The 27854-nt window shown below is 41.0% G+C and overlaps 1 protein-coding gene across 2 annotated transcripts; it reads right to left on the bottom strand.

Annotated features, from left to right (window-relative positions):
* Positions 1 to 883: 883 nt before the first annotated feature.
* BBS5 (Bardet-Biedl syndrome 5) lies at positions 884 to 24843 on the bottom strand. Of its 2 annotated transcripts, XM_040971682.1 has the most exons (12): positions 24740 to 24843; positions 22529 to 22611; positions 16998 to 17063; positions 16262 to 16311; positions 16015 to 16142; positions 13488 to 13623; positions 10790 to 10885; positions 7188 to 7250; positions 4446 to 4580; positions 2747 to 2830; positions 1427 to 1450; positions 884 to 1276 (listed from the first exon to the last, which is right to left on the bottom strand). In XM_040971682.1, the coding sequence occupies exons 1-12, from the start codon at positions 24796 to 24798 to the stop codon at positions 1175 to 1177; spliced, it is 1026 nt and encodes a 341-aa protein (XP_040827616.1). In that variant the 5' UTR covers positions 24799 to 24843; the 3' UTR covers positions 884 to 1174. The 2 variants fall into 2 exon arrangements, with proteins under 2 accessions (XP_040827616.1, XP_040827617.1); XM_040971683.1 differs by lacking the exon at positions 7188 to 7250 and having other exon boundaries at positions 24740 to 24834.
* Positions 24844 to 27854: the final 3011 nt, after the last annotated feature.

Raw genomic sequence — 27854 nt, 5'->3', positions numbered from 1 at the left:
GTTGGCATCGGGGTTACTAGGTGTCTGTGGTTATGTGTATAGTTGCATCTTGTTTTAAATGTTATTACACACTCATTCTTTTCCCACTACAGAAAAAGAGTTCTTTTGGCTATTTCCAATTACATAACAAAAGTTATTTACAGTGTTTTATTTATACATTAGAAGCCAAAAACTTCAAACTGTTCTAAAGAAGTCACCAAATTTTGCTTCTCCAAGGAGTCAGAAAAAACAATATCGGCCTGGCACGGTAGCCTAGTGGCTAAAGTTTTCACCTTGCACATGCTGTGGTACCATATGGGCACCAGTTCATGTCCCAGCTGCTCCACTTCCTATCCACTGCCTGTGCCCTGGGAAAGCAGTGGAGGATAGCCCAAAGCCTTGGGACCCGGTACCAGGAAGAAGCTCCTGGATCCTGGTCAGCTCAGCCCTGGCTGTTGTAGCCACTTGAGGAGTGAACCAGCAGACAGATCTTTCTCTTTGTATCTCCTTCACTGTATATCTGCCTTTCCAATTAAAAAAAATATCATATTTTTGAAAACATCAAAGATCCAGTGACCACAAACAGAAAGCCAATAAATAAATGGACAAAACTATTTTTTTATAGAATAAATGTATTCATGTCAAACCTATATTGAAATTACTTTTAAGATCTTGGCAGCATTACAGAGGAGTTGATATATTTCAGTTATAATTTTTAGTTCTTCCAGAAATTATCCCCTAAAAATGACATACTTAGGGATTAGAAATTGTATTAGAGTTGGCTTACATTTGGAGCTATTTGATAACATATTTAAACCAGGTTTTTATAATTAAGAAGGTAGTATTTAGCTGAGTCCATAAGACTAATTTATTCTTTCAATAATACTTTCAAAACATTAATTGCTTGCATGAATTCTTTATTAAGCCCAACATGATACAGTCATTTAATATCAAAGAACTAACATTTTACAAGCTGTAGGTACAAAATAAACATTTACAAACTAGATACATTTTGATTACAATTTTAAATGTTAATTTTAGAAAACTGACAGTTTTCTAAATGAGCTTTTCTGTAACCAGTAAAAAATTTTCTTTAAAAGCTTCAAATATAAAAGCTAATTCCATGTTTTTTAGCAGGCGATTAGTATCTTAAGTCTTGGGATGTCTTTAAACAGAAATCCAGCTTAACTCAAGATCAACTCATTACTTCCCAAAGTCCCTGCAGGGTGAATCCATCCTTCAATTTCTCTATTGCAAGCCCCAGTTCTTCTGAAAATACAGGTTCACGATCCTGTTGCTTTTTGGGAGATAAGAGGATAAGATGGGAAGAGAGAAGGTGGGCAAGAAAGAGGGAAAAAAACAAAAAATAGGGTTCACATAAGTATGTGAGTGCTACATGTTAGAATATAGAAAAATTTTTGATAGACTAAAGGTAAAATGTTCTTACCTTATTTCCATCGGCAAAATAAGCCTGAAATACAAAGAAAATTCTGTTTCACATACTGGAATTATAATAATGAATCAGTGGGGCCTGGTGCACTAGCCTACTGGCTAAAGTCCTCCCCTTGCATATGCCAAGATCCCATATGGGCACCAGTTTGTACCCCAGCAGCTCCACTTGCCATCCAGCTCCCTGCTTGCGGCCTGGGAAAGTAGTCAAGGATGACCCAAAGCCTTGGTACCCTGCACCGCGTGAGAGACCCAGAAGAGGTTCCAGGTTCCTGGGCTTGGATCAGCTCAGCTCCAACCGCAGCGGCTGCTTGGGGAGTGAATCAACGCATGTAGGATCATCCTCTTTGTCTCTCCTCTTTGTATATCTGACTTTCCAATAAAAATAAAAATCTTTTTTTTAAAAAAATAATGAATCAGTGGGCTCGGGAGCAGGCAATTTGCAGAATGATTTTGTGACTAGTTCCCACATTCTCTTACTGTCTACTTAGTGGTTTCAATGTCCATTTTCTACAACGTTGTTAGCACAATTTATTTCCTTTTTCAATCAGTATTAATGTCTACAAGAGTTATGCTTTAAGTGCTAAAAAAGTGCTTTGTAATTAGCACACACTTAGCATTGTTAAGTTAAAAGATAACAGAAAGAATGACTTCATGCTGTACAATTTCTTCCTCTTGTTTTTAGAAGTTGCTAGCCAAACGAAGCAAAGCAAGTGGTAATTCGATGTGTCAGCAAGTGCACATAGTTTGATGTAGTATTAGTTTATAATTATCTTATGCCAACTATATTCTTGAGTAATAGTTTATACTTAAATATTTTATGCCAAACTACACTCTTTTGTTTCAAAATATTTGTTACCAGAGAGGTAATCTGATCACATTCATAGACCACAGTCCTGAGAAAACATTATTATTATTATTTTGGCTATTAACACCAGATAGGAAACAGTAAAGTTATTGCTCACATACATATCCTTTTAAAAATAATATACTTCTAACTCAGGCAGTCCATCTTATGAAGATTAATTATGGGAAGAATAGATTTTAAATTAATTATAACATTAAACATGTTCTATTATTCTTGAGTATAAAAGGGAAAGCTTGTCACATGTCTAAAATCCTCTGATTAACTATTTTGCATTTTGGTAATATAAAAGTAAAGTCATAAAAGAAACTCTTTCACTTAAAAAAAAAGAATTACCTTCAAACTCACATCAAAAGTTTTAAGTTCTTTTGTTTTTTGCACATTTAAATGATTATTTAACTAACTCATATAAAAACCATAATACACATAATTATTCTCTTTTGTGATACTTACCACAAAAGCATCTGTGTGATCATCAGAATCTATTTCTACATCATCTTGAATCTGTTCGACTGTCAGAGCTTCAAGGGACTGTGGCTGGAAATCATTAAATGGTAAGACATCAGAGACAAGGTTCAGAAAATAAACCATTTTAAATAAATGTAATATGTGAACTGTTAATACTTATAAAAAGATAACTCAAATGGAGTCTTCAAATCTTAGAAAAATTTCTACCATTTATATTCTTCTACTAAAACTATTAAGTAATTAAATGACTAAGTCTGAGCTGCTCACTCAAGTCCTAGCTTATCTCATTCTCCTGAATAATCACTTTTTTACATTATTAAACTACAAAATGAGAAATTCAATTTCTGCTCTTTAAGATTTCACTTATATGAAAGTATTCAAGAGTAACCATGCTTGGGGTGGGAGACTGGGTGGGGCTTCTCCCTTTATCTCCCTCCTTACCCCAGATACACACACACAAAAAATTGTGGAAACAATGGTCTTACCTACTTTCCTGTAACCCTTGACCCTTTGTACCCTAATCAACTACGTTAAAAAAAAAAGCGAGAGTAACCATGCTACGCACAACGAACCTATCAAGATAGGAAAGGATCTGGAGCCAATGACAAAAGAACAAGCTGAAGATGCTGAAGGAGCAGGTGCTCACCAAGTTTACACATAGAGAAGGCACAGTGGAAGTGAGAATGCTGGAAGGAGAGCATGCTGGGAAGAAAAGGAAAAGAATGATCCAGGAGATGAGATCCAGGGTATGTTACAATACAGTATCAGTAACTCAGAGAGGTTTTAGATAGCAGATCACTAAGTCCTCAATGAGGTCATGAATTTGTACTCCACTGCCCAACCTGCTTCTTGATCCTCTCTGGTCACATCCTATAGTACAAAAGCAAAAAGAAGCATACGGGTAACCACTGAGATATGGCTCAGGTTGCTGGGTACCAGCAGGACACAGATGGAGTGAATGTGAAGGGCATCAGCAGCACAGTGTGCAGGGAGAGTCCCAGCAAAAACACAGATAGGAAGGGATCCTATAATAGAGTGGTCAGTGATGGCACTGTGATAGGTCAGAAGGGCGATGGCAACAGAGCATGTAGCAACAGCACCACCTCCAGCAAGGCTGCTAGTGACAGAGTGGACAGAGAGAGCTGAGGATGTCAGGGACAGACTGGATGTAAATGAAAGATGTAAATGAAACCGAAAGAGAGCTGGTTCAACAGTTAGAAATCATGAAGAAGGCAAACAGCAGACATGTGAACCTGATATTCAAAATGTTTCATACGTGGTATGGCAGAGGCAACCACCAATGGGAATAGATATAGGTCCTAGTACTGGAGCAGATTCCTGGAGATGCTATACTGTGGTACAGTGAGGGGGGAGGATGGCTGCTAACTGGGAACTTGGATTGAATAAGGGTAAGGCTGACAGATTCATCTACCCAAGCAAGGGCAGCCCTCCATGTGAGCAGGCTTTCACAGAGAAGGGTAGGAAGGACTTGCAAGGCAGTCAGAAGACAAGTGACAAGCACCTACTGCAGAGGCTCAGGGCCATGCTCACCTGAGCACAGTCTGCATCTTCATCATATACAAACAGTGTAACATTCAGTTGTACACCATGAGTTTACATCTGATTCCTGCAGGCTACGTAAAAGTGATTCAGCAAACTCCAGTCCACATGCTGAGCAAGTTACCTTTTCTTCCATCTCATAATCCACTCCAAATATAGGACTGGCAGAGTAGACTTTGTGAAGCGAATTTATCTCCTTAACGGATTCTCGTAGTTTTTCCACAGGATCTATTTTAAAGCCAAGAACATATCCTCCACTCTGCAACAAAAAATGACAAAACAAACAAGCCTGAGGAGTGGTATGTATAGTTCAAAGGCATTTCAAGAGGTTCATGAAAAAATGGAATTAGGAACTAGTTTTGTTGTCCGATGGGTTCATTTGCCACCTACTTTACTGGCATCTCATATGGAGTGCTGGTGGGTGTCCTGGTGGCTCCACTTCCAATCCAGCTCCCTGCTAAAACTGCTGGAGGAGCAGAATAGGACCCAAACACCTGGACCCCTATCACCCATGTGGGAGACCTGGATGGAGTTTCAGGCTGCAGGTATTGGCCTAAATCAGCCCCAGTCAACTTGGCTTATGGGGGTATGAACCAGCAAATGGAAGAGGTCTTTCTCTTACTTTATCTTCCTATCACTTCTGCCTTTCAAAAAATAAAGTTTTAAGAACTGAATTAAGAGAAATTCTGGCTCAAAAAAATTGAAATCCATGCAGTTTTTCTGCATTTTCAGGAACTTTCTTCTTAAAAAAAAAAAAAGATTTATTCTTTTTTTTTGAAAGGCAGACTTACAGAGAGAAGAGACAGAGAAAGAACTTCTATCCACTGATTCACTCCCCAAGTAACTGCAATGATCAAAGCTGATCTGATCTGAAGCCAGGAACCTCTGGGTCTTCTACACAGGCACAGGGTCCCAAGGCTTTGGACTGTCCACCACTCCCTTTCCAGGCCACATTCAGGGAGCTGGATGGGAAGTGAGGCAACCAGGATATGAACAGGTAACCACATGAGATTCCAGAGCATGCAAGGCAAGGACCTTAGCCATTATGTTACCTCCTGGACCCATGAAATTTTTGAGGATGCTTCACATGCAAATAGGATCAAAAACTTTTCTGCATTAGGGCTGTTATTGTAGCATAATGCCACCTGCTATGCTTGAATCCCATATGGACACTGGTTTGAGACTCAACTGATCCACTTTTGATCCAGCTTGCTGCTAAAGGCCTGGAAAAGCAAGGGAGGATGGCCAAAGTGCTTGGGCTGCTGCACCCATACAGGAGACCTGGAAGAAGCTCTGACCTCTTGGGTTCAGCCTAGACAGCCCTGGCCTTTGTGGCCATTTGGGGGAATGAACCAGCTGATGGGAGATCCATTTCTTTCTCTCTCTCTCTGTGTAACTTTGTCTTTCAAATAATTCAATCTTTGAAAAACACTTTGTATGAAAATAAAATTTTAATTGCATTTTCTACAAACTTTTTGACATGCTCTCATATATGACAAACTACTCTCCTAATTGTCCTTGTTGTAGAGTATAACATGTAAGTTGATTTTTAAAAAATTTTTATGATTATAAAGATTTTAAGCATATACAAAAACAGAAGAAAACTTGATGAGCCTCCATGGCTATGGTCATCATACAGCTTAAGCAGTTAAACACACAGTCAGCTTTTTTATGTCACCTCTCACTTGAAAGGCCACCCATGGACTGACTCAGGGTGATCCTGAAGCACAGTCACATCATTTCCTCTAAGAATATAAACTCATGTTTCAAAACTTACAATGCACATTATGAAGGTCAAGGGAACAAAGCTTCTCTTGAGCTAAGTCTTGAAAAAAATACATTATATATTAAAAGAAAAAATTCACTGCCTTTTTTGGGCTATCTCCTTGGAGATTTAAGAGACTTGACCATGACAGGTTGTTAGAGGAATGCTAAAAAATGAAATGGCAAGTAGTTTGGGTTAAGAACACATACTTTTGGGCTGATTTTCTGGTTCTGTAACTGATTTACCAGCTGTATGATGTTAGAAACTTATTTTCCTTGGTCTCTCTAAGTTTCAATTCTCTACCCATAAAATGGTTATAAGGTTGTACATATTAAAGTAAGATACCATATACACAAAAATTGGTACAATAAATAACACATACAAGAAACTTGGCAGTTTGGGGAACATAGCAAACACTCGGGAACTGAAAGCTACTAGATATGGAAAAGGAATAAATAGATATTCATATTTAAATTTAGAGTTTAGAGCAGTGGTTTTTAAAAATCCTTTAAAAATATTTTTAAGTTTTTATTTAAATGCATTTTTGCAAAAACCTAGCACAATGGGAGAGAAGAGTCATTATACCTAGATATAGTACGATCTTTCTATGAGAATCTAAAATCTCACACCAGGCAAGTAAAGGCTTCTATACAGGCTTCTATACAGCCTTCTATAAAGGCTTCTTCGAAAGTCTCGAAGACTGTCAGTCAGACCTAGAATCAAAACCTAGCTCCACAACTCACCAGTTGTGAGGCATACGCAAGCTTCCTAACTTCTTTATCCTGTTTCCTTGACCAGCAAATGGAGAAACAGAATACTCTATCACATGACAAGCACATAGAAAGCACAGTGACTTGATTCCGGCATTAAAAATAAAAGTGATTATCATAATGATAACAATGATTATGTCAACACGAGAAAAAAAAAACAGGCAAGATTCTCATTAGAGGGACAATTACTGTAAGACTTGAAGGGCTTTACATAACTTATAGCTAATATTCTTGAAAGTAAAGTGGTTGATACATAAATAAAACAACATCTATAGGCTGTCACATAGCTTTTAAAATCTATCAAAGTTTAATAAAAAGTAAAACATCTTACCTGTTGAGAGCTTTCTATGACAAGGGCTAAACCAAATTTCGAATCTCTAATTTTTATGGAACGCTAGATATAAAATGGAAAAAGATGAATGTTTTTATCTTGTCAATGCAAGTTTTTAGGCTTTTACACAGAAACTACTTTCCATATCCTAAAGAATAGAATTCCTCTTCTTTCCTCCCTGAAACTCCTATACAGTTTGAGTAAACGGACCCAGATGCATACTGAAAATAGAGGGCAAACTTGTAAGGTAACACAAAGACATCCACGACATCCATTAAAGAAATCCGAAATACCCTTCCCTCCAGAGTCAATGATTGTGAATACTTCACACAGAAGACTAGCAATCTTTTCACTGTCGCAAATCATTGACTGTTGTGGCTGTTCTTACATCTGTGTGATTTTTTAAAGTCACAATGTGACTTCTGTTTATCACATCATAGGTGCCTATATTATTATTTTTTTTAAGAAAACTTCATAGTTTAAAAAATAAGTCTAATGGCTGTGGGGAGGGCATTGTGATGCAGCGGGTTTGGCCACTGCTGAATACACCATGCTCCCAGAGGAGTGCTTGGGATTGAGTACCACCTTTGCCTCCAATCTGTTATGAAATCCTTGTCTTCAGAGAACAGAGGGATGGCAGTACAAGGGCTGATGGTGCCCATAGGAAGACACGCGCACACACACACACACACAGCTTGTGGGAGTTAATGGAGAGCCATAGAAGATAGAATATTAAAACAGAAGATGGGAGGGGGTTACTGTGGGGAGTGGCACAATGGCTCAACTGGCTAATCCTCCACCCCTAAGCACTGGGATCCCATATAGGTACCAATTCATGTGCTGGCTGTTCCACTTTCTGTTTAACTCCCTACTTATGGCCTGGGAAAGCAGTCAAGATGGCCCAAAGCCTTGGGACCCTGCACCTGCAAGGGAGACCTGGAAGAGGCTCCTGGTTCCTGGTTTTAGATCGGTTCAACTCTGGCTGTTGTGGCTGTTCGGGGAGTGAACCAGTGGATGAGAGATCTTTCTCTCTGTCTTTCCTTCTCTATAAAATCTGACTTTCCAATGAGAAAAAATTTTTTTTAGATTTATTTTTATTATTTTTTTTTATTGGAAAGGCGGATATACAGAGAGGAGAGACAGAGAAGATCTTCCGTCCGATGATTCACTCCCCAAGTGAGCTGCAACGGCCGATGCTATGCCGATCTGAAGTCAGGAGCCTCTTCCGGGTCTCCCACGTGGGTGCAGGGTCCCAAAGCTTTGGGCTGTGCTCTACTGCTTTCCCAGGCCACAGGCAGGGAGCCTGGAGCCAGGAACTTCTTCCAGGTCTCCTTCGCGGGTGCAGGGTCCCAAGGCTTTGGCCTGTCCTGGACTATTTTCCCAGGCTAGAAGCAGGGATCTGGATGGGAAGTGGAGCTGCTGGGATTAGAACTGGCACCCATATGGGATCCCAGTGCATTCAAGGTGAGGACTTCAGCTGCTATGCTATTGTGCCAGGCTCTAATGTATAGCTTGTTTTACAAGACTAAAAACTCCCTGATGACAGGAGACATGTGTTAGTTTTTATCTCTAGCACGTAGCGTAGTGGGTGCTCGATACATGTCAAATCAACGATCAGATATTTTAAAGTAACTCAGAAAACACATGAGCAAAAGATAGGCTTAGGGATATTTTACAAAGCTTTATCTTTCTCATAGGCAAATAACTGCATAAGAAAGGATATCATATATCACATTGTATTTACTCAGTAAGTATTAATAAAATTGCTTAGTCTTAAGACTAGTTATATAATAAGGGTTATTATCATGGGTTAATTGTTATTTTAATGTTCTATCTAATTTGCATTACACATTCTAGAGACAGCTTCATACAAAATGAAATTTTTCACTGTATTACAGTCTACTATTTGTTTTCACTGAATCACATATTTAACATAGCAACAGCATCTTTACCCACTTTTAAGATAAATTTGTACAATCAGCTCTCATTCTGGATTTAATAACTTTAACTGGACTTAAGTTAAACGTATTGTTAAAAATCATCTGAGGGCCCGGCGGCGTGGCCTAGTGGCTAAAGTCCTCGCCTTGCACATGTCAGGATCTCATATGGGCGCCAGTTCTAATCCCAGCAGCACCACTTCCATCCAGCTCCCTGCTTGTGGCCTGGGAAAGCAGTCGAGGATGGCCCAAACCTTGGGAACCTGCACCCATGTGGGAGACCTGGAAGAAGTTCCTGGCTCCTGGCTTTGGATTGGCTCAGCTCTGGCCATTACAGCCACTTGGGGAGTGAACCATTGTATGGAAGATCCTCTTCTCTATCTCTCCTCCTCTGTGTATATCTGACTTTGTGATAAAAGTAAAATAAATCTTTTTAAAGAAATCATCTTCAATCCTTCCAGTAAACCACTAATTTTTGGTGGCAAAGATTTACTTTTTTGTAAAGGTTTATTTATTTACTAAAGGCATAGAGAGAGGGAGGGGTGACAAAGCAGAAAGAAAGAAACACATTATGAGAGAGCTATCTCCTATTTATTGGTTCACTCCTCAAATGGCTGCAACAGCTAGGGCGAGGTGAGGCTCAAGCCAGAATCTAGGAGCTCTATCTGGGTCTCTCACTTAGGTGGCAAGGGTCCAAATACTTGGGACCACCTTCTGCTGCTTTCCTAGGCACAATAGCAGTGTTAGATATACAGTAGAGCAGCTAGAACCTGAAGCAATGTTCATATGGGATGCTGGCATTGCAGGTGGTGGCTTAACCTGTGGCGCCAAGCAGGCACTGATGAATGCATTTGAAAGACACAATAACACAGGAAGAAACAGATCTTTCAACCACATCGGCCAGAGCTGAGCCAGGCTGAAGTCAAGAACCAAGAACTATATTCATGTCTTCCATAAGGATTACACGTACTTCAGCCATCATCTGCTGCCTCCCATGGGGCATGTTAGCAGGAACTTGGTTCAGAAGCAGAGGCAAGACTTGAATCCAAGCATTCCAATGGGGTACAGGCATCCCAAATAGCACTCTAACTGACTGCACCACAAAGCCCACCCCTAAATTATGAGTCCCACTTGTAGTATCTGAATACAAAGCAGTTCACTCAGAATCCACTCTGACTGCAAAAGAGTTTAGAGCAGAAAGGGGCAGGAGAGTCAACTTAACCCATGCTAAGGCTCCGTCAGAGAAATGAGAGTACTTCAGCAGATAAAGCTCTCCGAAGGTACTCTAATGAAGACACACTTTAGAATACAGTATATTTCTTTCTTAACAGCGGGTCACTGATGTTTTTTCTTTGATGATGTGTACAACTGGGTCTTTCCTATATTGAAATTGTAAACTGTTAACTTTGTACATATTTGTGGGCCATCCTATGATATTTTTGTACATGGACGTATTGTGTAATATCCAATTGTGATAAATATAATTATCTTTTCATTTAATATTTCTTTATAACAAAAACCATACTCTGATTGATCAATGCTTTTAAAGTGTGCTCTCAGCTAAGAAATATTACTTCAAAAGAGAGAAAAAATTTAAGTGCCAAGTCCTACTGACTGATGAACAGAAATTATTCTACATTTATAATAAAGTCCACCTATACTTACAATTTGTAGATAAGGTATACTGACGTTAAAATTGTCATTCATATTTGCATGCCACACGATTCTTACATTGGTAATAAAAAAAGTTCCTAAATTTCCCTGTAAAATACAGTAAGGAGAGATAAACCAATGGTAACTTGTCCTAATACCTAGCCTTTACATTCTGAACAACAGAATAACTGTGATGATTATGCAGCAGATAATAGTAGGACTAAACATTACAAAATATGTATGATTCCATCATTCATAGGGTGACAGGAGAATTAGGTATCAGAGAGCTGGACTTGGGAATCAGAGGAACCAGACTATCTAATCATGAAACCATCACTATAATCAGAACAACTAAACACTTATGCAGTGGTCTGACCATGGGCCTATTTTTTCTTATCATGTTTTATTAAATGCAAAATGGAGATTTGGTCTGATGAATCTAATAAATAAAGCCCTTAACACAGTCTGACATACAGTAAGCATCCTACAGTGTTAGATCTTATTATAACTATTATTAAAAAACTGAGATAAGTCAAGACAAAGGAGCTGGGATGAAAGAGAGACAAAACACATTTGATAACCCTTTTCTGATCACAAAAGATATTTTATAGCTTTTCCATACAAACAAGATAGATCAAAACTGTTCACAAAAATAATAAATAAGAAACAAAAAAACAAAAAATCAGCAAACACAAACCAAAAAATCCAACAACTATTTCCAAGTTACATGATCCCTCAGTTCCTATTCAAAATTATCCTAGTATAAAAGTTAAATGACCTCAAAAATCTAAAAACCAACATACCATCAAAATTATCTGTTTCTACTGTTTATTTTCCTTCCTCATTTTCCCTTTATTTCCTTCAACACATACACATACAGGAAATTTTGTTAATTTTGAACTTTCAGGTTGAGTATAAATCATTAATTCAAATCAACAACAGAACATAAGATGTCCTATTTGGGATAATAAGAATTAGAACATCAAAGCCAGTTGCACACTTTCTAAGTAAGCCAACATATGAGGAAGCATTTATGTATTCCATTCCACTCTCACCTTGAAAGAGATTGCTAAAGAAAACATATTAGCCTCCATCATTTCCTGCTCAAGTCCCACTGATTAATACTAAGTCTAACTTTATAAAAAATAATTCTTGATATCATTGTTTCCTCTTACTTAGTAGAAAGAGAACTTATAATGTCCCAAAGACAGTTTAAAACAATAGCAGAGTAAGTTTTACGTTTCCTTATTTTTCAAAGAATAAGACTTAGGATGACAATAACCATTATCTTCAATAAAATGAAATATGGCATAATCATGAAACTTTATTAATCAAAACTTGGTTAGTCAAAAATGCAGGTACTGTCCTAAGTGATATGGATATAACAACAGAGTAACTAATGCAGAGCCATGGTTAAGCTCTATATTTTATAGTGGGAATAACTTATTAGAGTATAATTATTCAGTAGAAGTTGCATTAGGAAAACACAGAAAGAAGCTTTCAAAAAGTGGTATCTGGGGACAGCACATTGGCACAGCATGTAGTGCTGTCATCCCATGTGAACCTTGGTTCATGTCCTGGCTGCTCCACTTCCCATCCAGCTCCCTGCTAATGGCCTCGGAAGGCAGTGGAGGATGGCACAAGCCCTACATACATGTGGGGCTTCAGACTGGCCCAGCTCTGGCCATGGCAGCCATTTGAGGAATGAACCTCTGTAATTCTTTCAAATAAACATAGCAACAACAACAACAACAACAAGTGACATCTAAGCTATAAGCTAAAGCAAAGGCTGATAAACTACAGCTTATGGAGTCACGAGCTAAGAAAGATTTTTAAATTTGTAAATGGTCACAAAAAGTCAAAAGAATATTTTGTGACACATTAATGTTGTACTAAATTCAAATTCCAGTGTCCATAAGACAACCACACTCACCTCCTGACCTATGCCTACAGCTGGTTTCGCCCTACAAAGTCAGAACATATTTACTGTCTGATCTTCTTACAGAAAACCTTTCCTGAACCCTGACCTATAGAACATTTATCAGTTGAAGACCCAATCTCCCAATTGAGCAAAGCGTATTTACAATTTACGTTTATGAACCATGCTTTGTCAAGAAGCCCTTTCTTCAAATAACCACAGTGACTGCCAGTCTAGCTTGTAAAATACACAAAAACTAGAAACTACTCTTAGTAAGAAGTAAAACATTATTTTGAAAAATATATTTACTTATTCTAGCTATTAAAATCTTCAATGTTCCAAATGTTATAATTTCAAAAGGAAGAGTTATAATGATGGATTTAAGAATAATCGAAATGAGTTATGTGCTTAAATTCTGACATCAGGTTGACAGTCTGCACTACGGTTCTCCTTCCCTAGCATAAGTAATCAAGGCGTAGACAGAAATGTAGTACAAGGGGCAAACTGAATGTGTAAAGCTACTTAACTCCTGGGAAACTGAAATTTTTTTCATCTGTTAGTGGAGAGACTTAAGCAGATGATCTCAAAGGTTCCTTTCAGCTCCAAGTTCTGTGCAAAGATTACTAAGAGCATAAAATCATAAAAATAGATATCAGAAGATTGTTTCATACCGAGAGTTATAACAACTTCTCAAGTGCTAAATTTAATTGGTGCTGAATGAACACCTGAACACAAAGATGAATTAAAAATGTTTCATGGGCCCAAACAATTCATCAGTTGTTTGCACAATACCTGATCACTGGATAAATTCCATACTCCATTGATTTTATCATACACATGTTCTTGAGGTAATAATCTCAGTTGCTTATTTTGTATCAGTGCACTTCTCAATTTAAAATCACGATACATTTTAGAAGTTTCATAGGCTCTAAGAAAAAAGAAGAACCCAAAATGACTTAGGTTGTGTTTACTCATTGCTGTTAACAATATCCAACACTCAAAAATCCTTTCAATAAACTTCAGTTAATATAGCTTTTGTAGATCTGTCATTTTTAGCATAGTATTTATGCAATTTATTTCAGTAACCTATGTTTCAGATGTCTAATTTTCAAGGCACAACATCAATGTGAAAGAAATGTATTCTGTTTTCCTATCACATGCTTACCTTTCCTCATATTCCAGTTTTAGTCAAAAGGTGTTTTTTTTTCTTTGATGTAAAGAGGAGTTCAATAACTTTGTGCACTGCAACCTGAAGACACTGTGCTCACATCTACCTCCATTCAGAAAAACAGAATGAATCTCAAAGGAGACTGAGGAGGAGAGGAAGGGAGAGGTGAAGACAGGGAAAGAATAAAATCCCTATTGCTTTTTTTCTGCCCATGTACTGTTTTTGATAAGTAATAATCTGGCTAACTTTAATCAGCTGGCTCCCGGCTTTGGGTCAGTCAAGCTCTGACCTTGTGGTCACCTGGGGAGTGAAGCAGGAGGTGAAAGAGCTCTAACTATGCTTTTCAGTTGGATAAATAAATATTTTTTAAAAACTTAAAAAATAAAATTAAAGCATCTTATTAAGTTTAGAATCTAATTTTCATTCATAAACTTTCATTCATAATTCAAAATTCATAATTTTCATTCTTAACCTTTTGACTTTTGCTTTAAACTTCCAAAATATAAGCTGAAAAAGCTGAATGTGGGCTTCCTGGCTATAAGTGTTCACTTTCTTTATTGAAAAAATAAAACTATGTTAAAAGTTATTTTGAAAAAATACATATCTATACTATTGCTAATAATACTACCATGTTCCTCATCATCTATTTAAAGCTTTTAATATCATATTACTTCTTCTAAGTGAAATGAAAAAGCTAAGGTTTAGGTATATGCCCAACAGAAGTGAAAACATGGTCACACAAAGCTTCTACAAAAACATTCACAGCAGTATTCGTAACAGCTGAAAGTGGAAAAAATTCAAATGTCCACCAGTAGATGAATGAATAAATGAAATGCAGCGGGAATTCAGTAAACTATAACATGGAATGAAGTACTATAAACCGGTAGATGGCACTACATGCCTGGAGCTTGGAAACTGCATGTGAGTCAGGGCCTGGCGCTGTGGCACAGCAGGTGATGGTGCCACTTGGGACAATGGTACCCTTGTCAGAGTTCTGGTTTGAGTCTGGGCTGCTCTTCACATCCAGCTTTTTACTAATGAAGACAGAAACGCAGCAGAACACGGCGCAAGCTCCTGGGACCATGCCACCCATTTGGGAGACTAGGAAGGAGTTCTGGCTCCCAGCTTCAGCTTGGCCTAGATCAGGCCATTTGGGAATGAACCAGCAGAGGGCAGCATTCTCTCCCTCTTATCTCTGCCTTTCAAATAATTAAGTAGAATATATATAATTGAGTAGAATAGAATAGTAGAAATAATTAAATAATAATTAAGAGAGAGCACGTCATATACAAAAAGGCCATTTATTATGTGATCCACTAACATGAAAAGCCCAGAAAAGGCAAATCCATAAAGACAGAGAATGTTAGTTGCTGTCAGAGAGTAGGAGAGGGAATGGGGAAAGACTACTCTGGGTATGAAGCTTCTTTCTGAGGTGCTACGAATATTCTGAAATTCAACAGTGATAGTTGCATACCTTGTGACCACAAAAACTACCAATCTATGGCAGTTAAATGGGGGTATTTTGTTAGGTGAAAGTTTAGGCTATGTGAAATACATGTCAGTAAAAAAAAAATTAAGCAATTATATATTTAAGAAAAAAAACCAACATAATTAAAAATCAAATACTGGGACCCGCATTCCACATGAGTTTGCAATTTTTCTTTACCTACCTCAGTAGCTAATGTAATAGAATTTTCAGCAGAAATTTTTATGAATTTCAGTCATCTTGCAAGTTTTATAAACAGCATCAAAGTTTATTAAACAATAAAATGTGTTCTTCTAAATATCTTTAAGATGTTTGCAACAGAGCTGGGAGGAAGGCAGTACCATAACTCACTCTCTAAATACTATTCCAAGGGATGGGCAGACTGTGTCACAGTTGACATGTCACTTGGAGTGCCTGGGATCCAGTCTCAGCTTGGCTCCCTGTTACAGCTTCCTGCCGGTATGCACTTGGGTGGTGGTTCAGGATGTTAGGTCCCTGCCACCCACCTGGGAGACCTGTACTGCATCCCTGACCCCCAGCTTTGGTCCCACCCCAGTGTTGAATATGGGCACCTGAGGAGTGGAACCAGTGGATGAGTAATTTTGCTCTCAAATAAAATAAAAAAATCAATACAATTTTCAGTGATTCATAAAGCATCACATTACCTGTGTACTGCAATCACCGAAGTGAAAAGTCTAGGACTTCCAGGAACCAAATTTGTAAATATAAATTCAAAACGAGTACTGTTACATTTTGTTAGTATATAAAGAGCTTCAGTTTGGCCTCGTAATTTCTGTAAATACAAATTTATTTAAAGGTTTAGATTTGAAGATTCAATTTGTCATTTAAAGGGAAACAAATATTAACCTCAAATACCTTATATTTCTTCACAGTAAGATTTTTCAGACTTACAGAGTTAGCAGTCCTTGTGGTAATATTCATTATGCAGTTGTAACCAATAGCTGCAATTCCAAGCACAGAAATTAAAGAACATGGTATAGTAAAGGCAGAAAAAATATTTCTACAAAAAAAGCACATATACAGAATTCCTATTTTATAAACATAAATTTAATTATTATGACAATATGAAGCAACACATTTAAGTTAAATAATTGAAACAACTGGGTAGTCAATTCTGCCTCTTAACAACAAGAAGCATGCATAACGTGGGAAAAAGGAAGCTGCTTCTTCACAACCTACATAACATTATTTACTGAAAAGTTTTGCAGCATTACATTAAAAAGAAAAAGTCTAGTTGGAGAATGTCAAACAGTTTAAAATAAAAATGCAACAGAATTTGACACAACCAAAGATGCCACTTCTGTTAGAGCTTAGATCTCCCTTCTTCAGCATGACCTGAAACGGGCTATAGCAAGTGGTTAAAGGGAAGCAAAAAACAAAACCCATTCAACATGAAAGCCCTGATCACACATACATTCAAGATACAAAATGGATTAAAAATATCAAGCCACTTCTTTTGCATCATGATGCAGTCTGGTTAGCCAAGGATTTTTAAAGCTTTGTATCAATTTCAGATTTTACGTATTTCATGATACAGTTTTTGCAGTATCCAAAGTTACCATGCAAAGTAACCTTGACAAAGGATTTTTTTTTTCCCGCTTTAAAGTTATTGAATAGAGATACTTACAAAGATTGACTCTGGGTAATGCCAAAGAATGCCAAATAATTCTTAAATTTGTTACTAAGAGTCTTCCTAAAAGCAAATAAAAAATAGATTAGCTCTGGCAGGACACATTTTGTAGCAGAAAATAAGGTGGACATGGAAGTTCTAGTAACAGTGATATTTATGTCATTGAAAGTACTTGTATATACCTCTGTTAAATGCATGGTTTAGAACCCAGAAAGACAAAAATCTGAATACCTTTTGAAGAGATACAGGAATTTATCCACAGTTTGGTCTGACTCAACTAAGAAAACAATTACCTACTAGTTACTTTTTTCCCTCTGTTTTTATTATTTTTTTAAAGATTTATTTATTTTTATAGGAAAGGCAGATATACAGAGAGGAGGAGAGACAGAGAGGAAGATCTTCTGTTCGATGATTCACTCCCTAAGTGACTGCAATGGCCGGTGCTGCACCAATCTGAAGCCAGAAGCCCAGATCCTCTTTCGGGTCTTCCACATGGGTGCAGAGTCCCAAGGCTTTGGGCCATCCTTGATTGCTTTCCCAGGCCACAAGCAGGGAGTTGGATGGGAAGTGGGGCTGCCGGGAATTAGAACTGGTGCCCATTTGGGATCCAGGTGTGTTCAAGGTGAGGACTTGAGCTGCTAGGCCACCGCGCCGGATTCTCTATTTTTATTCTTAATTTTACGGTACAATTCCATAGGCTCTGGGATTTCCCTTACCCCCTCACCTAAATCCCTCCCCCCAACTTATTTCCTCCATATTATTTACAATAGTATAGTTCTTCATAAACAATCTTAAGTCCATCATTCTTTTATTTAAATGTGTCCTGGCATGCCACTGCTGGTACAGACAATGGCAGACAGTGAAGCATCCACTAGTTACTTACAAAAAAAAATTATTTATTTGAAAGCAAGAGTGTGAGATAGAAAGAGGGAGACAGAGGAGAGAGATCTTCTATTCATGGGTTTATTCCCCAGATGGCCACAATAGCCAGGGATGGGTCAAATCAAACAAAGCCAGGAATTATGTCTAGGTGTCTCCCATGGGTGACAGGGACTCAGTACATGAACCATCAACTGCTGCCACTGAGGCACGACAGAGGGAGCCCAGGCACCATAGGGTGGGATGTTGGTATCCCAAGAGGCAGTGCGGCCTGCAGTACCACAGTGCCGCTCCTGTGTGTTACGTGGTCTTGGGAGAAGCTGCACAGGCTCCCTGGTCTTAAGTCATACACACACAATTGAGAACAAGTATCAGAGAGTGTAACCATGAAGTCATTCACTGAGGTCACACTTTCCAACTAACACTCACATATACACTAAGGGAGCACCTGAATCTTCGCGTAACAGTTCTCTCTAAGAGCTCCATAAACTTATGTGCCCACACCTGCTGTGAGCTGAAAAGGCCGGAGTCAATTTTTGGCTTTGTATTTTTCATTATTAACATCAGACTGTTTTCCTACACTGAAGTACAAAGTTAGATAAACCTTATTTTTCAAAGTATGTCCTATGTAATAAAAATAATTTCTATGGATGTTACAAGAAAAAAAAATCAAATACATCTGAGCATGGTAATATTTGTGTGTTTAGATATTTATAACACAATCAGTATATTGGGATCTCCTGAAATAATAAAACTTACTTAACTATTAAAAACAACATTTCTCCAAATTATAACCACAGATATCCTTTTTCAAAAGACTTATTTATTGGGTCCGGTATGGTAACCTAGTGGCTAAAGTCCTTGCCTTGAATGTGCCAGGATCCCAAATGGGCACCGGTTCTAATCCCAGCAGCTCCACTTCCCAGCCTGGGAAAGCAGTTGAGGACAGTCCAGAGCCTTGGGACCCTGCACCCGCATAGGAGACCTGGAGGAAGTACCGGGTTCCTGGCTTCGGATTGGTGCAACACCGACCATTGCAGTCACTTGGGGAGTGAATCATTGGATGGAAGATCTTCCTCTCTGTCTCTCCTCCTCTCTGTATATCTGACTTTGTAATAAAAATAGTTGAATCTTTTTTTTTTAAAAAAGACTTATTTATGTATTTTATTTGAAAGGCAGGTTTACAGAGAGAGAAAGAGAAACAGATCTGCTAGCAGATCTTCCATCTGCTAGTTCACTCCCCAAATGGTTATTCCACTCAAGTTGAACCCATTCAAAGTCAGGGACCAGAAGCATTTTCTGGCTCTCCCATGTAGGCTCAGAGTCCCTAGGATCTCAGTCATCCTCTGCTGATTTCTCAGGCCATAAGCAGGGAGCTGGGTGGGAAATGGAACAGTCAGGACATGAACTGGTGCCCATATGGGACGCCTACACTGCAAGGTGGAAGATCAACCTGTTATGCTATCATGCTGGCCTCAAACACTGAAATCTTTGACCAGTGATCCATAGCTGGGTCACACTCTCTTCCCTGAAAATTCTTAGAATGTCTAAAATCAGAAAAATGACTCCAGGATAAATACTGGAGTAAGATGGGATAGAAAAGGAGAAATAAAAGAAAGGTATTCAGAAGGGAGATTGTGGTGAATTACAGGTTAAATTAGAAAAATAATAAGTATTGTGAAGCATGGTGGGAGGGCTAGGCACATAAAAGATCACAGAAGACCAGGCACTGTGTCCGTGGGCCAGGGTTCAACAGAAAACAGCAGGCATCCTCCCATTAGGATGACTGGCACGTGGACTTGACAACCACTACAAAGGCCTGTAAGCACCATGGGTGAGTCACTGACCTGCTCCCATTCGCTTCCCAAAGGGGCAAGAGGAGGGTGCACTCAGTGAAACTTAGAAGGAATCACAGACTCATGGGAAGGACTGCTTTGAGTGCCTCTCACTGGGAAAGAACCAGGAAACAAGAGAGCTCACTCCCACGCCTCCTTTCCTGCCACAGCTTTTCCAGCTGGCAGCCAGGGCTGAGGAACCTTTTGGTATAATCTAAACAGGTCATCTTCCCAGAGCTGGGGGGAGACAGGTGGAGGGCACTGGACCTAAGGGACACAGGGAAAGCAGCAGCACAGGCAGAGCAAGGGTGTAGACAAGCCTGCAGCTCTGTAATACGACACCAAGATGTGCGGGTCAGAACTACTAGTGATGGGGGCAGCAGAGTCGGGGTGGGGTTTAAAATTGGAACTGAGCGGAGACTAATGCGCTCCTAGCAGCGAAAAAGTTTGGTTCATCATTTAAGTAGCTACATGACCTTAGAAAAGTTAACTGAACTCTGTTCCTCAGTTTTTGAAGGGGGAAAAAAAGATGGTACCGTCTACCTGTGAATGTGTACATATATACATGTAGTGTTATGAAGTGAGGTTAAGTATTATTTAAAAGGTTCAGAACAGTAATTGGCTAAGAATAAACATTTAAAATGTTAATAGCTATTATTTAAAAATATTTTAATTTCTTACAAATTCATTTTTATGACTTTTTTAAAACCAAATAAATTGGATCATGTTTTCTTTATCCATTTCTCCCAGGGAACATTTGCCTCTGTAATTGTGCTGTGTCCACAAATCCATGAATTGTTTCATGTTTTCCTAATGGAAAATCCCAAGAGAAAACAGGGAAGGGATGGCTTATGAACCCACTGGTGATCTTCCCTTGTTTCTGCTCTCGATGCTCCCGCTGTAAGCACCTAGCATTCCTATACTGCCTCCTTGCTCCTAAATGACCCTATCCGGCGGCTCTCATTCAAGTGCTCCAGGCACGGGCCTTTTCCCTCTGGCTCCGTGAACACTCAGATACAGCTGTGTGCATCTTCTAATCTCCCACATGCTTCCCCGTTGAACAGCATCTGTGTACAAGGTTAATCTGATCATTGCATGTCAGGGAGGATTAAACATGGTAATCTGGAGAGGGGCACCTAAACTGGGAATGCCTTAACAGGATCATTTCAGATGCTGGAAAGTAGGGGAAGGAGATGGCTGGAAGACAAGATTTCCTTCTCTATCCCCTCACCATCAGCAGTCCTGCATGCAATGACACAGTTTCATCTGAATAAAGATTTCTCAGGTCTGAGTAGACACAGTTATTTTTATGAATAATAACAATTTCAGGCCCTGAGATTTCTGGCCAGGTTTTCTGCGCTCCCTACTTCAACAGCATTCTGCACTCAGTGAGCATGTGAAGACTCCAAAGGAGTTCTAGCATTCAGAGTCTGCAGTAGCGCACGGGCTGTCACATGAAGAGTTCTTGTTAGGGCTGGTGCCAAGGTTTATCATGTTAAGCCTCCACCTGCAGTGCTGGTATCCCACATGGGTGTCAGTTGAGAGTTCTGGCTGTTCCATTTCCATTCCAGTTCCTTGCTTATGGACTGGGAAAGCAGTGGAGGATGGCTCAAATCCTTGGGCCCCTGCACAGCTCTGGCCGTGGTGACCATTTGGGGAGTGAACCAGCAGATCAAGAGCTGTTTCTCTTTCTCTCTCTGCAAATCTGCCTTTCAAATAAAAAGTTCAAAAAGAGTTCTTGTCAAGTTGTATGAGAACAATCAAGCTTTCACTAGGCTTTCTCAGTTTAACTCAAATGCCACTTTGATAATGGTGTTGTTATTCCAACCTCAAAGGTACACACCAAGACTTCTACTTTGCTGGGAGATCTTCAAATCTCACTCTCACGTGGGCCTCCTGACACCAGGAAAAACTGCAGAGATCTGATGCAAGCAAACAACCCTTTCAGGGTGGGCCCCAGGCATCGACAAGCTCTGTCTGTGGCTGGTAGGGTGACAGGTTCCCATCACAGAGAAGAAAGGCTTATGTCAGGACCTGCTTCTCACATACTGCCCCTGAGCGAACCAGAACAAAGACTCCCAGGGCAAGCAGCTGCTCAAGTGGCTGCTGTAGGATGTGTTGCTGTGGGCCACGGCTCCTTCCCCAGGACTTCCTGACCTGCTGACTTGAGTGAGGTTTCCTCCATCACCCCACTCCCCCATGTCTCTTTCCAACAAGAGGTGTGCTCCAAAGTAATTCTTTAGATACATTAAGCTACTACTCCTCATCTCTCATTTTTATCCTTGAGAAAGAATAGTGGGGGTGGGAGTTGTGGTACAGTGGCTTGAGTGGGTTAAGAGTCCAGTTGTGGCTCTCTCACAGTGACAGCAAGAGAAATCTCAGAGGATGTTCCAGTACTTGACCTACAAGCTGACTTCATAATGGCACTAAATTTGCTCCCCACATATGCATCTTGAGGTGCTAATCCTAGGTAATTTTGCATTAGGCCTGGATTTCTTAAAAAAGAAGCATGGCTCCACATACCACAGTGAGGACACAATTAGGTTCCCCTGCCCCTTACCCTTTTCAGGAGAGACAGCTGCAAGTGTCAGAAGTATCCCATGCCCTTTGTAAACAGGGCTCCCAGAGTTTTAACAGTTACACTGAATAAAGCTTATAGTCAGAACTAGGATTTATTGACAGACCAAAGGAGGGACAGAATCTGCAGCTCTGGCTACAGGTTAATGCTTCCTCTGACGCTTTAGCCCAAAAAGTGTTATGTAGATTTAAGTCTCCCACTCTCACAATGTCAAATAAATTATACAATATACTTACCTCTATCACCGTTATTTCCTTTGGTGTCTTCAATTGAGTCTAAACAATCAATAAGGACTTCTCCAGGTCTTGTTTTCATTTGTCTAAAATGAACATAATGGTCTTGATTTTGTGATTATAACAACATCCTCACAATCTATTTAAGGGGAGACAAGACATGCATACAAAACAGCCAACAGTATAAATCAAATTATAACATGCATTCACAGGTTTGATATTGAGTTCTTCCAGAATCTCTGGAACCTGGAGAGCAGTGGGACCTGTAGTGACCAGCACCACTTGGAGTAAATGGAAGTAGAAGTGCTGGGGTCCATGCAGTGAGTGTGGATGACACAAAGGTGTGAAGAGAACAGCTCCCCTGCTGGCAAGTTGTAGGGGGATTTAATATTTGAAACTTTGTCTTGGATTTTTATGTTTTTTTCCTTGTGACATATTTCTCCCATTAAATGATGGGCAAGTTGTGGAAATAGGAATGTAATAGGAATGTGTCAGTGATTAACAGGTCATTGCATGTGCCTTGGCCTTGGAGTCCCGGCTGTCGCTCCATGGCTACTACTGAACAATGAACAATGGTTTGCTTTGAAGAATATGAATACAGTATTTTGCACATTTACCTTTAGGGGCACCTGCTTAACCATGAAGTACAAACAGAATGACCAAACGTCTGTGCATGCCCCCTTAGTCATGAAGCAAAAATAGATCAAATGTTTGTGCAGAGGCTTGTGATGTGTCTGAGTAAATAAAAAGGACAGCTTCTTGAGCTGTTAGCAGAGGGCACCAAGTGACAATGTCTGTGTCTCTTTTCGCCGACTCCACATACCCTTCCCAAGCTCCGAACTCGGCTGGAGCTGGCCTCTGGCATAGAAGGAGGGGCAGGATTTCCAGAAAGAAAAAACACAGAGCACAGACCATAACTAAAGGCCAAGAACAAGAAATTAAAAGGCCAGGTGAGAAGACAGGACTGTCTGGGGAAGAAATGGTGAGAGAAATACAACTGGATAACGAAGACTGGGAAATTCTCAATGTCTGTCTGCCTAGTCCCATGGTCAATGAGCAATTTCCACGTGTTTCTAAGGATATGAAGGAGTATCATGCAGGGAATGGTTAAAGGGGAAGTGGATATAAAACACCTTTGGGAGTTGGCAGACACAACAGAAGACAGAAGGAAATAAAAAATAGCTTGCTGGAGCCAGCAGGATGGCTCAACTGGCTAATCCTCAGTGTGCAAGCGCCGGCATCTCATAAGGGCACCAGTTCACGTCCTGCCTCCTGCACTTTCCACCCAGCTCCCTGCTTATGGTCGGAGAAAACATTGGGCATTTCTTTCACGTGGTCTTTTTGGCAGGAAGTTTCTAATTATTTTCTCTTTAGAGTGAGGCATTTTTTCCCCCTAAAAACAGGGCTGTGGATAAAGAGGCTCCCGAAACAGAGCTGCTGTGATGGAGAGTAAATAAACGGGGCTGCTGTTGTGGCAAAGTGTGTAACATGCTGCCAGTAGCTCCAGCATTTGGTTTGAGTTCAGGTGCCCTACTTCTGATCCCTGCTAACTGCCTGGGAAATGCAGCCTACATAGGCCTGGGTGAAGTGCCTGGCTTCGTCCTGGCCCAGCCCTGGCTGCTGCCACCACCTGGAGAGTGAGGATGGATCTTTCTCTCCCTTCAGGAATCTCTGTAACTCTTTCAAAAACATAAATTTTTAAAAACAGATAAATAAATGTGCCGTTTATGAAAGACATACTAGATGAAGCTTATCATAGACGTTAATTCTGTGTGGTTGGCAGTTTTCAACAGTGTTGACTCCTCTCACTTTGCATGCGAGAAGTTGCCCGGGCTCAGGGTGATGGAAATCAGAGCTCACGTGTCCAGGGACCCCACAACCTGTGTCGTTATGCCAGCTCTGGGTTTAGATCCCCGGTGTCCCGAGTCCCTCACCCATGTTCCTTCCACCAAGGCAAAACGAAATTCCGAGCTTCGTGCGTGGTCCCGGCCACCTGCCGTGGCGCGTCCACTGAGGGGCCTTCGATGGCACACACGGGACCGCACTGTGCCCTGGGCTCGTTCCTGCTCGAGCCGCGGCAGCCCGACCAGTTCCGGGTCTCCCGAGGCGTCGACCCCCGGCGCCGACCTCCACGGGCAGGGCGCCGGTCAGTGACGCCGACGCCGCCCCTCCCCACACAGCCTACACGTCCCGGGGCATGTGAGGAGTACTCACTGCGAGGACACGTCGAAGCGGACGTCCCGGTCCTCCCAGAGCGCGTCCAGCACGGACATGGTCGAGGTCAGCCCGCGGGCTGCAGCGCAGGCCCGACCGCCGCGTCCCCCAGGCTCCTAGGAAACAGGCCCTGTACGGCGGCCGCCGAGCCTCAAGCTTCCCCGAGACATACGCGCTCGCCCTGCTCAGCCGCGCGAGGCGTTGGCTCCCTCAGGCCCAGCGGCAGCCCGGCTGGAGTAGGCAAGCAGTAAATACATTTTTGGATGACTCCAAGGGGCTTCTTTTAACGCTGCGATAATTGACATCAGTGGTTTTACAAAGAGTGATTTGGGGAACCCCCTGGGGCCCCCACAAAGCCGTTTTAACACTCACTCAGATGCTAAAGTATGAATCTCCGTGTCTGGGAAAATATATATTTTTTCTGTTTTGGAAGAGATAGTTTTAAGACGTTACAGATTTTTCTATTATGAGTTATTGTTGCTTTTAAATTAAAAATTAAAAAAATACCTCAGTAACTATGAATAGATATAACCAATACCTCTTTTAGGGCCTCAAAAACTATTTTTTTCCTCAGAGGTCTGAGATCATACTACATTAACTTCTGTTGTTGTTTTTTAAGATTTGTTTATCTGTTTGAAAGAGTTAGAGAGAGCGAGCTTCCATCTGCTGGGTCACTCCCCCGAAGCCTCAATGGGCAGGAGCCTAGCCCTTCCTCCGGGTCCCCGCTGTGCGGACAGGGGCCCAAGGACTTGGGTGTCTTCCATGTTCTGCTGCTTTTGCAGATGCAGCCTCTGGGAGCTGGACTGCAAGTGGAAAAAGCTGGATTTGAACTGGTGCTCCTCTGGGATGGCAGGGTGGCAGGAAGCAGCTTTACGGGCTATACCACAGCGCTGGCCCTGCAAACACAATTTTAAATCCTTTAGCCAGAGCTGCCGTGGGTCAGTCTTGGTGTCAGAGGCCTCCTAGCGCAGAAGGGGAGACGAGCGAAGGACTATGGAAGTGGCCCTCGGTGAGGCTGGCCCGTAGATCAGCTGTGGCCAGAACTGTGACAGCGTTTTGTCCCCAAGAAGGTTGCGAAGGGGATGGCACGTTATTCCTGTGATTGTAACACTTGGTTTCGGCCAACTGGGGCCAGACTCTCCTGTTTGGCTGGAGGAAGCCAGCTTGGGTGACATGGCTTTCTGCGCACCAGCGTTCTCAGTCCGTGGGAGCGAGGGACTGCAATGTGCCAGCTTGAGCTTGGAGGCAGAGCTGGACGGCAGCTGAGGAGTCCTTCGCCCAGAGGAGCTGGCTGCTCCTGGACTGCTGCTCCACGGAAACGGTGAGGTGATAAGTGTCTTGCTTGTTTTTAAAATTCTATTGATGTTATTTGAAAGTGAGAATTACACAGAGAGGAGAGGGACAGAGATGTTCCATCTGCTGGTTACTCCCTGGATGGTCACAAGAGCCAGGGCTGGATCAGAAGGCAGGAGTTTCAGCAGCATCTCCCTTGTGAATGCAGGGGCCCAAGCCCTTCGGCCAGCCCTCGCTGCTTCTCCAGGCTCATTTGCAGGGAGCCGGAATTGGGACTCAACCTGGCGCCCTTATAGGATGCTGGCGCTGCAGATCGCAACTTTACACACTACACTCCAGTGCCAGCTGCAACAGATGTCTTCTTTTAAACTGCTGAATCTGTGGTAATATGTTTTGAAGCAATAACAAATGAACATAAATGGGGGTTTCTACTTTGGAACTGGGGGAACTGGGCAGTGGGCAGAGGCTTTTAAAGTCAGCAAACTTCTATTGGCAGGAAGCAGGATGAAAAAATGACTTATCTTGAGCCTGGCTCAATAGTGTAGTGGTTAAAGTCCTTGCCTTGCACACACCGGGATCCCATATGGGCACTGGTTCTAATCCCGGCAGCGCTGCTTCCCAACCAGCTCCCTGTTTGTGGCCTGGGAAAGCAGTCTAGGATGGCCCAAAACCTTGGAACCCTGCACCCATGTGGGAGACTTGGAAGCTAGCTAGGTCCTCCTAGCTCCTGGTTCCTGGGTCCTGGCTTTGTATTGGTTCAACTCCAGCCATTGCGGCCGCTTGGGGAGTAAACCATTGGACGAAAGATCTTCCTCTCTGTCTCCTCTCTGTATATTTGCCTTTCCAATAAAAATAAATAAAATCTTAAAAAAAAAATACTTATCTGCAAGTATGTGCTGCCGTTCCTAGGGTAAGTTAGTTTGTAGCACCCACAAGCTGAAGGCCAGGGAAGATTATTCCAGAAGAGTTTACCCAAATGGGTGTGAGGATCTATCTATCAGTCGCTGTTTTATCTTCTATGTCTCCTGTTTGTGGAAAAATCTGGGACAATGCTAGGTTGTCAGTTCTGCAATTAGGAGTGTAAAATGGCAAATATGAGGGATTCCTGGAGGCATGGCTATTGTTTTTTAAATTTTTGCAAGTGAAGGTATGCTGACCTTAGCAGGTGACCCCTTCAGAGAGCTTGTCTCTGCTGGGCTGGAAAAGTAGTAGCCGTGTTGTGGGAGAGCCGCCTGCCTGTGAGTTCAGGGCAGCTTGTAGCAGCTGAGGGTCCGTAGGAAAACTAGTACTCCCACCATCTGCGTGGAATCAGCCAGTGGCCTGAATGATTTTGTCCTGGTGCTGCCCTGGCATTGTCAGGCATTTGGGGATTGAAGCAGTGAATGGGAGATACCTTCCTTTCCAATGAATACAAACTGTAAAAACTAAACTTATCATAAAAAGAGAAATTAATGTCACACCTAAAAGGAGTGAACTTATTTCCTAAAGCACTTTGGGTCAAAATACATAATGTGTTTGAAAAAAAAAAACATTTATTTTAGACTTCCAAGGAATCTGCTAGTACTAAAAAATATTTTTTTTCTCAAAGGAAGCAATAGTTTGTTTTTAAATGTAATTACTTATTTATTTTTGTATTTTAACTAACATTGCTTCTCACGTCATGGAGGTCGCTGAGCAACATCTAAGCGTTTCTGGAGTACTTAGTGAAGGTCAGCCACATGTCCAGTGTAGTTTGGAACAGTAGAGACTTGCTATGCTCCAGTGAGAGACGCTGCGTGGCCTGAATAGCCAGGAGCATAATAAAGTTAACAAGAATACAGTC

The sequence above is a fragment of the Ochotona curzoniae genome, unplaced genomic scaffold (assembly GCF_017591425.1).
Source record: "Ochotona curzoniae isolate NIBS_2020 unplaced genomic scaffold, NIBS_Ocur_1.0 contig_2210, whole genome shotgun sequence".
In the NCBI taxonomy this organism is placed as follows: Eukaryota; Metazoa; Chordata; class Mammalia; order Lagomorpha; family Ochotonidae; genus Ochotona; species Ochotona curzoniae.
The sequence above is the reverse complement of the archived record's forward strand: the minus strand, read 5'-3'. Positions and strand labels throughout refer to the sequence as shown.

Coding starts and splice junctions, on each gene's coding strand:
- BBS5 (XM_040971682.1), bottom strand. CDS start 24,798: ATGTCCGTGCTGGACGCGCTCTGGGAGGACCGGGACGTCCGCTTCGAC. Junction 13,624..16,014: donor TCGGTGATTGCAGTACACAG/GTAATGTGATGC, acceptor CTTTTTTCTTAG/AGCCTATGAAACTTCTAAAA. Junction 4,581..7,187: donor TCATAGAAAGCTCTCAACAG/GTAAGATGTTTT, acceptor TTTTTGTTGCAG/AGTGGAGGATATGTTCTTGG.